Here is a 10,721-nt window from a genome sequence, read left to right as displayed (position 1 = left end):
TCAGTGTCCATCCTGCTTTCTCTGTCTGGCTGGTGACCTCTTACTTCTTCCTAGATATGTCTCTCTGCCCAGAAGTCCCACTCTACTCTCCTGCCTAGGCACTGGCTCTTTGGTTTTTTATTACACCAATCATAGCAATTTGTCTTCAAACAGTGTACAAATATCCCACAACACCCTGCCTCAAAAACAAAATAAATAAAATAAAAGCTAAATGAAGTCTAAGCATAACCACTCAAGTCTGGCTTGTGACTGTTACATGTGTTCAAGTATGAGCATACCCTCACAACATAGAAAGAAGATAGTGGGGGTACTTTCACTCAGTTTGTGACTCTTGTTTATCACTATCACATATTATGTCCTGGACAATGTTGGAAGTGCTGCAGAAGAAAATGTACACATTCTGGTCTTTTTTGTAGTACTACATATAATTCTCTTAGGTCTAAAGTGGTCTAACGCATTAAATAAGCAGTGCTTTCATACTTTATTACTGATCTGATCTTGGAATGCCTGAGTTCAATACTGATACTATTACATTACCTCTGTGCTTAGTTCTGCTAATCTCTATTACTTCAGACTTCTAATATATGGTTCATTTATACTCACAATTATTCTGTTTTTCAGTGAATTATATTTTATGTTTGTAGCTTTTACATCTTTTAAAAGGTCCTTTATTATTAGTTAATTTCCTCTGTTTTCTTTCACTCTTGCTTATAGAAAAAGGGTAGCCTTCTGGTAATAAAATCTGTGACTTAGGCTGATACTCAAACTACAAAATTTCACATGGTTCTCCCTGGGTATTAGTTTTTTTTCTAGAACCTACTAATATTCAGTCCTCCTTACACCTGCAATAAGAAGTAAGTTTTCCTTCACTTGAATATTGGTGAAATTATTAAGGCCACTCCACGTAGTTAAAAGGGAGGTTTATTTTGTGGGGTAACTTACAAATGAAGGGATAGGTTATAGGGTCTGGCAAAGGTATGGCGCAGTCTGGTGGTGTTCTCTGGAAACTCTGCTTGTCTACCTCCAGCATCCAGGGTCCCAGCACCTAGCGAGACCTCTCCTCTTGATCCTGTGTTTTCAGCTTCCTCCCTCAGCCCGCCTTGTGGGCGTGACTAATACCGAAGCCTCAATGGGGGTTGGAACTTCCAGGCCAATGCTGGGATGGCTACCCACCACACTTGAATATCATGTATTTATAATAACATAATCATCTTTACTTTCTGTCAGGTGTTTTCTTCTTTCAGACTCATTTTCAAGCTTCTAATTTTTTTTAACCTATGTTTTTTTGGTCAGTGTTTCTGTCACCAACTTAATGGTAAAGGACTTCCTATTTAGTCTCTCCAAGAATATTTTCATAAGATGACTGCTTTCCATCTGTGTTCATAACAGAAAATTTTTTTTTATTTTGCTTTCAGCTTTGAAGTGAAATCTAACTTCACATAACTCTTAGTTGCTTCAACTTTCTTCTACTCATTTTCTTAAATGTCTTCCATAGCCTTCTAGGCTATGATAGTCATAATGAAAACTTAGTCACTGTCTTGGATTTAGTTTTACAACAAATTTGTTTGAATGAAGAGTAATGGAGACATAGACAGTGCTCATTTTTAAATGACATTATTCTTTTGTGACCACCTCCCACAAGAACATTGACACACTAAAGCCAAGAACATGAGGACTATGAGATAATGGTATAGCTCTCATCTAAAAGAGATTGTAAGCAGAGTTCATTCTGAAACCATTTCAAGTGAGCATAGCCAGGAACACAGATTTAAGTTAGCCCCAAACTCATGTTTCAACATGGAGGCAGTCTCATGAAATTTATTGTTTTACATAAAACAAATTTCAAAACACATTGGTGTTTACATCAAAGAAGTAGTTACAGCAGATAGGAAAAGCATTTCTGTGGGCCTAAGATACCATCTGATGACATTCATAGATTTGTGGTTGGAAGGAGCTAGTGGTCTGCTAAGTTAACATAACCTAAAATGTTGTTACCCATTCACAAAAGAATATTATTCCTGATACAGTGATGGGAAAGGAATGGCTGATCCAAGGGCTAGAGCAAACTCAAGATATGATAATTAGCTTTTGAGACCTGTTACTTTCTAAACTTTCCACAGTATTATGTTTTCAATCAGTTGATAGAAGCTAGTATACTACTAAGTCAACATATCCTAAAATGTTTTTACCTAGTCATCACAGCATGTTAGTTCTGATACAGAGGTGGTAAGGAATGGCTTTTTCAAGGGTAAAACTAACTCAAGGTATGGTAATGAGCCTCCAGGCTTGTTCTATTCCAAATATTGAAGACTCTGCATATTGTTATATTTTCAATTAGTCATTCAGGCTTTACCTATACAAAGGCTTCTTTCTAGAATTAATGTTTACAATAGAATATGGTATATAGTTCTCTCTCTCTCTCTCTCTCTCTCTCTCTCTCTCTCTCTCTCTCTGTCTGTCTGTGTGTGTGCATGTGTCTGTCTGTCTGTCTCTGTGGCTGTGTGTGTTCATGTGTATCCCGATCTATTCTTGGTGAGAAATACTTGATTCACAGAATAAGTTTTTTGGTATATACTCTTGTCATTATTTTATATAGCTTAAAGAACATTAGGATTAATTTTTTAATGAAAATTCTGCAGAATAGTTTTAGTATGCTTAAGTAGATAAGAAGGACTGAAAGTGAACTGACTAGGCCATCTGCTGTACTGAAAGGGAGCAGTGGCTACAAGAACCCAACAACATTCACATGAAGGTGTTGTGTCATGTTCAATCACTCTGGGCCACCCATTATCATAATGCTAACAATGATTAACTGTAGAATATGCAGAGCCTAGGCTCCTGATTTGTAAGAGTGAAAGATGCCTCAGATACACAGCCATTGAAGAAGCTGGGACTCCAATGGTACTTGTGCTTGCATCTTTGATAAGGAAATGAGAAGCACAGAAAGGTTTCTTCTGTTACCAGATCAAGAAGCTGTTAATGCTCTGATCATCCCTGCAGGTGACAGTGGTACTTTCTCCACCAGAGTGAGGTGAAAGCTAGAAATCATGTCAATAGAACTTCTCTAAAGTCTGAAATTGGAAAAAGTCACCCATGTATTCTGTATCATATCTCTTGTTCTGCACAAAAGAACTGGGGTGTATTTACTATGAGATTTACAAGCTATGTTTGCAGATTCAAGCTGGAATTATGGTGGACTCCACATTGAGTTTAGATAGACTTGCAGTACAATCCAGTAGTACCTTCTCTTGGCAGCCAAAATACCCAAAGATAGATAAGTTGAGCTGGAGTTTCCATGTTAGTTTGTGGTTCTATGTTAATATGGTTCTCTGCTAACACTGAGGCTGAGAGTAACATGCAAAGCAGAAGTGACAAATTCCAAGCAGCAGAGGTATTTTTTTTCTTTTCTTGTACTAAGGCAATCCAACCATAGGTGTTCCATAGAAACATCTTTGACTAAGATAGAGTACAGTGTATTGTACTCATCAAAATAAGTCCATGAGTCTTCCTACTTCACACATCAACAAGGAATAGATGTATAGTGAAATGAAGTAGAGGTTTACATTTCTCTACTTCTAATGTCAATGCATCCAAATATGTTCTTTGATGCTTGGTAGGATTGGGTGGATATAACAACTGATCACAAATTTACATGGCTGACCTGAGGTTTTCACTGTCTGGTAAAAACAATATTAATTTTTTTCTTTTTTTAATTTTTATTTCTTTTTTCATTTTTTACACATCAGCCATGGGTTCTCCTGTCCTCTCCACTTCCGCACCCACTCCCACCTTTCCCCATCCCCTCCCCTCCATTCTCCTCTCCTCCAGGGCCAAGACTCCCCTGGGGATTCATTTAAGCCTGGTGGATTCAGAACAGGCAAGTCCAGTCCCCTCCTTCCAGGCTGAGCAAAGTGTCTCTGTGTAAGCCCAAGGTTCCAAGCAGCCAGCTCATGCACTAAGGACAGGTCCTGGTCCCATAGCCTGGATGCCTCCCAAACAGTTGAAGCTATTCAATTGTCTCACTTATCCAGAGGGTATGTTCCAGCTGGGGCCTCCACAGCCTTTGGCTCATAATTCATGTGCTTCCATTCATTTGGCTATTTGTCCCTGTGCTTTTTCCAATCTTGGGCTCAACAATTCACGCTCTTACAGTCCCTCCTCTTTCTTGACAATTGGACACCTGGAGATCCACCTGGGGCCTGGCTGAGGATTCTGTATCCACTTCCATCAGTTATTGAATGAGAGTTCCAGCTCGACTGTTAGGGTGTTTGGCCATCTGATCACCAGACTAGGTCAGATCAGGCTTTCTCTCCACCATTGCCAGCAGTCTACAGAGGATGTATCATTGTGGATTTCAGGGGACCTCTCCAGCACTCTGCCTATTCCTGTTCTCTTGTGGTCTTCATTTATCATGGTCTGTTATTCCTTGATCATCTTCTCACAATGAGGTATGCTCTTTAGTTCCTGAGGCAGTTAAGACTATGGTTCCTGGTAAGAGAGAAAGGGATACAGAAGGAAAATAGAAAGAGGGTGAACTTTCAGGTAGCTACAGTCAGTCTGACATATAAAATGTCAGGTCCTGTCTTCTAAGATGAACATGTGAGGCTTAGATCTTGTGAAAATTAGTTTGTTGAATGGGACAGTATCTGCGATACTGAGATTTGACATACATGCAATTGAATGGTCTGGTCTACATTACCTTGAGAATCCCTTTAGAATGATGTACTAATTTTTTTTTTAAGTTTTTTGTTACACTGCCAAAAAAATTTATCCACAACCTGTGAAGATCTCACTTGAGATATATAATATGAAGATAATCTTAAATTCTGCTCATGCATTTTGCACATGATTTTGTACTTCCCTCTTATTATTTAAGCTTCCATTATTGATGTTGTATTGATTCAGGCTCTAGTCTCCCTGCTGGTCACCTATGAATGGATAGCCTCTATCTCCTGTAGGTCTCAGAGCCTTCTAGGTAGTGATAGTGACAGAAATTTGAACTAATATGAGCAGAAGCCAGGGCAGTCACCATAGACCCTTATCTATGAGGCCTCTGTCTCGGAATCTGTGGTTCCCAACAGGTTCAGTGACAGTGAATCAGAGGCATATTTTACATGGAAAATTGACAGAGTGGAGGCTGAGGATGTTTGAGTTTATTTATTGGTGAAATTATTAAGGCCACTCCACGTAGTTAAAAGGGAGGTTTATTTTGTGGGGTAACTTACAAATGAAGGGTAGGTTGCAGGGTCTGGCAAAGGTATAGGGCAGTCCGGCGGTGTTCTCTGGAGAACTCTGCTCGGTCCACTTCCAGCATCCAGCGTCCCGGAACCAAGAGAGCCACCTCCTCTTGCTCCTCCGTCTTCTGCTCCCTCCTCTGCCCCGCCTTGTGGGCGTGATCATTACTGAAGCCTCAATGGAGGTTGGAACTTCCAGGCCAATGCTGGGATGGCTATCCACTACATTTATTACTGCAAGCAAGTTTCCCATTTTGCACCCACAGTGACACAGACACTAAGCAAATCTTTCTTTCTTAGTACGTTCCACCTTTCAAATGTGTTGCTTGTCCCAAGAGAGAGAAGCACAGCACATTGTGTATGCGCAACATATTATTTATGGCACAATTTGTTTTAATTTTAGTTTAGATTCACTGAGTTATTTAAAAGGGTTCTTTGTAATGTCAGGAATTATCATGTCCATTCATATATATTTATATATATGTACTTTCCATTGCATTTTGATGATTATATTTTGATATTTATTAATATGAAAGAACTGTCACCTATGTTAATTGTATTGGCTAATTTTCATGATGAAAAAACTTCCTTTGGAAATGTTTCTGGGATGAAGCCTGGACACAATAGGTTGGATTAGGTTAAAGGCACAGTAGTCTATGTTACTTTTTTTTAATAATAAGTATTAGCAATATTGATGGCTGAGAACTAACAATTATTACAGAGTATTGCATCTCTTTGCCTTATAATATTTTTTAACCATTTTATCTGGGTCCTAAGCACAAAACCCATGATTTATACAATAAATTAAAATTTATATTTGAATATCTATTTATATTTATACTGTATATTTATGTTATGGATTTGTATTTTACACAATAAATTAAACATGTATGTTTGAAAATCTGATAATTTTGTTTTCATACTGAAAACTGTATATGATATCTCCCTTTTGTTTCTATAATTTGTATTTTGTAAATAAATTATTCAATATTTAACACAGTTCTACATTATTTTTTGTTTCATCTGTTGTTATAGTTGCTGGCCAGTAACTGTTCTTCTAAGCCATGTGAAGTTGACAAAATCATCTAGTTTTATTCAGGTCAAAATGACCTGTATGGGCTTGAGTATCAATGAATTAACACATTTTCCCCATTTGAGGAGGATAAGGAAGCAGATTCACTCTACTGAGTAGCTCCGACTCACCATCAAAATCCCAAGTGACTTTTGCCAAATGAAGACCCAGGGGACAGTGACAGAACATTCACAGATAACCCAGAGGCATTAAATGAGTGGATCTAATTTTTGTTCACCTTGATGTAGTCCACTATTGGAATCCTTTGTTGTGGCTACATTACACAAAGGCCTATGAAGGGGATTCTCACTCAAAGTTAAAAAGAATCTAACAGAATTTCATTTTCCTCACTGAAATAACCTCTGGAGGGGAAGAGTTTTCCTAAAACTCAACATGGAGAAAATATGAAACAGTTACTGTTCATTCTTTCCTATGTTCCTAAGAAAGTTGTACTCTTGAGAAGTCTTTCCTACTAATTGGATATAGGAGAGATATAATAACTGTGGAGGGCTGTCCTAGATGACTTTTTGTTGTGATGAATACCCTGACCAAATGCAACTTTGGGAGGAAAGAAGGTCAGTTTACAGTTACACATCACTGTGCATCCTGAGTGGAACTCAACAGAACAGAACTCATCAAGCAGGTCATGAAGCAGGAGGCAGAAACTAAGTGGAGGATATGGATGAGTGCTGCTTACTGACTTACTCCCCCGTTTGCTCAGCCTGCTTTCTTATACCATTCAGGATCATCTGCGTAGGGGTGGCACTATTCACATTGGGCTGGGCCTTCTCACATCTATCAATAATAAAGACAATAACCCAGAGAATTGTTTAGAGGTCAATAAGATAGAAGTATTTTCTCAACTGAAGTTCTTTCTTCACAGATGCACCTAGCCTCTATCAAGGTGATAAAAACAAGCAGGACAAGGGCTTTCATCAAACTGTGATAACAGTCTATCCTGAACTCCATATTCCATTCATAAGGCATAAAACATTCCCTTTACTCTTGTGTTTGCATAGAACTATTATATTTCTATCAGTGATAAAGAGATTTTTTTCTTTCTTAAAAATAAAAAAAATGTATACTTGCTGATATATTTTTTCTATGTTTTAATACACATGCATGTAGATAACTACATAGAACAGAAGGGTATGTAGGGCCTCTGTAGCTAGACTTATAGGCAATAGTGAGCAACTTGGCATAGGTGTTATTTACTAAACACAGGCCCTCTGGAAGTTCAGCCAGGATTCTTTAATTGCTAAGCCATCTATCAAGCTCCAGAGAAATTTTTCTACTCTCAAAATATGATACTAAAATCAGTTCACTGAGTGAGCCAGTGAGATATCTCAACAACATCTCTGGCCATAGAGGAAGACAACTTGATATTTCCCTGCATCAATATGGTAGGTGAGGACTGAATCTCACATGTTGTCCTCTGCCCCCTACCTGGGTTTCAGGAAATGAACATTCCTACCCACATGCATACAAACACATAATAAATAAATAAACACATGTAAAAAGATAATTTCACTCAGGTATAATTGCTGAATGAAAAGTTATATATATTTAATTCATAGAAAACAAGTGAGTTGAAATTCACTTCTGAAATATCATTAGCCACAAACACCAGAGACCCACACCTCCATTCCAAAGTTTCATTAACCCATATTTCCTATGACAATTATATTTATTATCCATCAGTTATGCATTTTTTCATGATAAACACATAAGATATGGCTTCCTAGTACATTTATTTATTTTTGTGCTCCCACAGAGAAAATTATAAAAAACCACAGAAAAGACAGCTCCTAACTTCTACATTTGACATTCATTAAAGAGGCATTTCTTTGTAAAATTCATGAAAGAAGAGCAAAAGCATAAATATTCAGCTCATAGGGAGTGATTGTGTACATGTCTTTATTTTCATTCCTTCAAGTGTTTCTGTAATACAGCACTTATTGAGTGTCTAATGTTATTCAGATTGACAGTTTGTAGCATTTTCCCACCAAGCACCATATTCTGTTTCAATACTGTCATTCCTGACATAGAAGGTATATATGTGGTTTTTGAAAGCATAAAAATCCTGCATGACTCTTCTCTCTATCTATAGTGTGTCACTAACCCTTCCTTTGCATATTGCTCCCTAGGGAGGACACATCCTTGCTACTCTGGAATAAAAACTCAGTCATCATCTTGCAGTGACTTACCAGTCTCCTCGGGCTTCCTCCTCAAAATGAAGTTGCCTGTTCTGCTGTTGGTGCTGCTGTTGTTCAGGATTCCTGGTGAGGACAGAGGGAAGTGAGAAAGGAGGATGGGTAGGGAGCATGAGCCCTGGGTCCCATTGTTGATTACATGTATTCTGTCCATGTATGAGAAAACAGAGGGGCTTAGCATCTAGGATGGAGCCTGTAGGGTTTACATATGTGAGAGCGAGATTTCAGGTTGGAGAGAACCTGGGCTACAATGAAGATTATGCATAGATGGAATGGGATTGTCTAAGTTATGCTTAGGCTTTCAATTAAGTCATCTTTATGGCTGTCAATTCTCTTAGCTTGTCAAAAAGAGAATTGTAGTGCATAAACAATTGTATGTAAAAATAAACATCTCAGCTGACATAAATATCAAAAAAGCATACATAACATTTGTTCAGGAAGTGTTTCCTTAAGTTTGTTCTTCTCTGTCTTTATTTCAGCTTCAACAGGAGATGTTGTGATGACCCAAACTCCATCCTCCTTGCCTGCCAGTCTTGGAGATGAAGTCTCCATCTCTTGCAAGTCTAGTCAGAACCTCAAAGATAGTTATGGAAACACCTATTTGGAATGGTACCTGCAGAAGCCAGGCAAGTCTCCACAGCTCCTCATCTATGAGATTTCCAATCGATTTTCTGGGGTCCCAGACAGGTTCAGTGGCAGTGGGTCAGGAACAGAATTCACACTCAAGATCAGCAGAGTGGAGCTTGAGGATTTGGGAGTTTATTACTGCATGCAAGGTTCACATTTTCCTCCCACAGTGATTCATACCTTAACAAAAACACCCTTACTTGGTGTGGTAGAGATGCCAAATGTGTTACTTATCTCTGAGACAAACAGAGGTGCTGAGGAAGTCCAGATTATTGGTTGCAGCTGAGGGCCGTGGGGCATGAATGCCTTAGTTATTAACACCTAACTGGCCATGCATTTCAGGCTCCATCAGCAAAATAACAATGATATTGCCTCTGCCCCAGGAGCATGGTGAACAAATGCCTTCTCAGCAGCAGTAATGATGGGGTAAAGCTGAGTGAAAACCATCCTGATCCAAGAGTCCTTTTCTGCCCATGTCACTAAAAATTAGCCAGTACTGAAGTCAAGAAACTGAGACTTAATCTTTAACTGTCTTCTTTACTACATAATTACTTCATTTGTCACATTTTATGTTTTGACTTAAATTCCATTATATTAATGTAAATATTGCATATTCTACTCTATTTTGTTTCCTATTTAGGTAAAGTATGTTCATTGACTCCCTAAGTTCAGACTATGTTTTACTAATGAAGTCTTTCTTTACTGATGAACAAATGGTTCTTTTTATCTTCCTCCAGCTGTTGTTACTCTTTTGACTCCATGTTTTATTCCAAATTACATGCACAATTACTGATGAGTAGGAACATATTCATATTAGTATTTCCTGGTTGTTTTGAATGTTTTCTTTCCTCTGTTCTTATTTGTTTATAGTTTGGTGTTTTTATGTATTTATAGTATTTTAATTTTTTTACTTCTTCAATAGTGTAAATTTAGTGAATTTGTTGCAAACTTGTTTTCAGATTAAATTACCCTTCTTTTTTTCCAGAGAGTGTTTGTTTTTCTTTCATATCTGAAATTTTCTGGTATTGGTATTTTTTGGTGAGCAGGGAATTTTTTCTGTTATTTCTTGCCACAACTTTGGCTATATTACCTAATCATCTCCTACCTGTTAGATTCTTATTAAGAAACTACTGTCATTCTAGCAGGATTCTCTTACATGTAACTTAGTGCCCCCATTATATCCTGCTTTATTTTCTTTCTAGAATTTTATCTCTTGGAGAGGTGTTTTGCAATGAGTTTATCTGAGAGAACATTATCTTCCATGACCTGGATCTTCATTGTACTTCATTAACTATGTTTTCTTTATGCTGTCATTTCTCTCCTCCTTCTAGAAAGCCCAAAATATAAGCTTGTGTTCATTTAATGGTGTCCCATCTACTGCCTACGTTGTTCATTCTTTTAATTTTTAAATTTTAATTGAGTATATACTTTGGGAATTTAAAAACATAAAATAATAATTATTTTATATTTTTATTTTTACCTCCAATTATCCTGCTCCCTCTAACACTAAAACTCTTATTCTCAACAATCCCCCTCTGACTGTAAATTTTTTTTTGACTCAGTGAGTTAATTTTC

The 10,721-nt window shown here is 37.6% G+C and overlaps 1 gene segment (V, D, J or C); it reads left to right on the top strand.

Moving 5' to 3' along the window:
* The first annotated feature begins 8,539 nt into the window (after nucleotides 1-8,539).
* Nucleotides 8,540-9,636, top strand: LOC118580221. The segment is given in 3 exon segments: nucleotides 8,540-8,588; nucleotides 8,999-9,295; nucleotides 9,605-9,636. Coding segments are annotated over 3 exon segments (378 nt in total).
* The last annotated feature ends 1,085 nt before the right edge of the window (nucleotides 9,637-10,721 follow it).

The sequence above is a fragment of the Onychomys torridus genome, chromosome 3 (genome assembly GCF_903995425.1).
Source record: "Onychomys torridus chromosome 3, mOncTor1.1, whole genome shotgun sequence".
Lineage (NCBI taxonomy): Eukaryota > Metazoa > Chordata > Mammalia > Rodentia > Cricetidae > Onychomys > Onychomys torridus.
The sequence above is the reverse complement of the archived record's forward strand: the minus strand, read 5'-3'. Positions and strand labels throughout refer to the sequence as shown.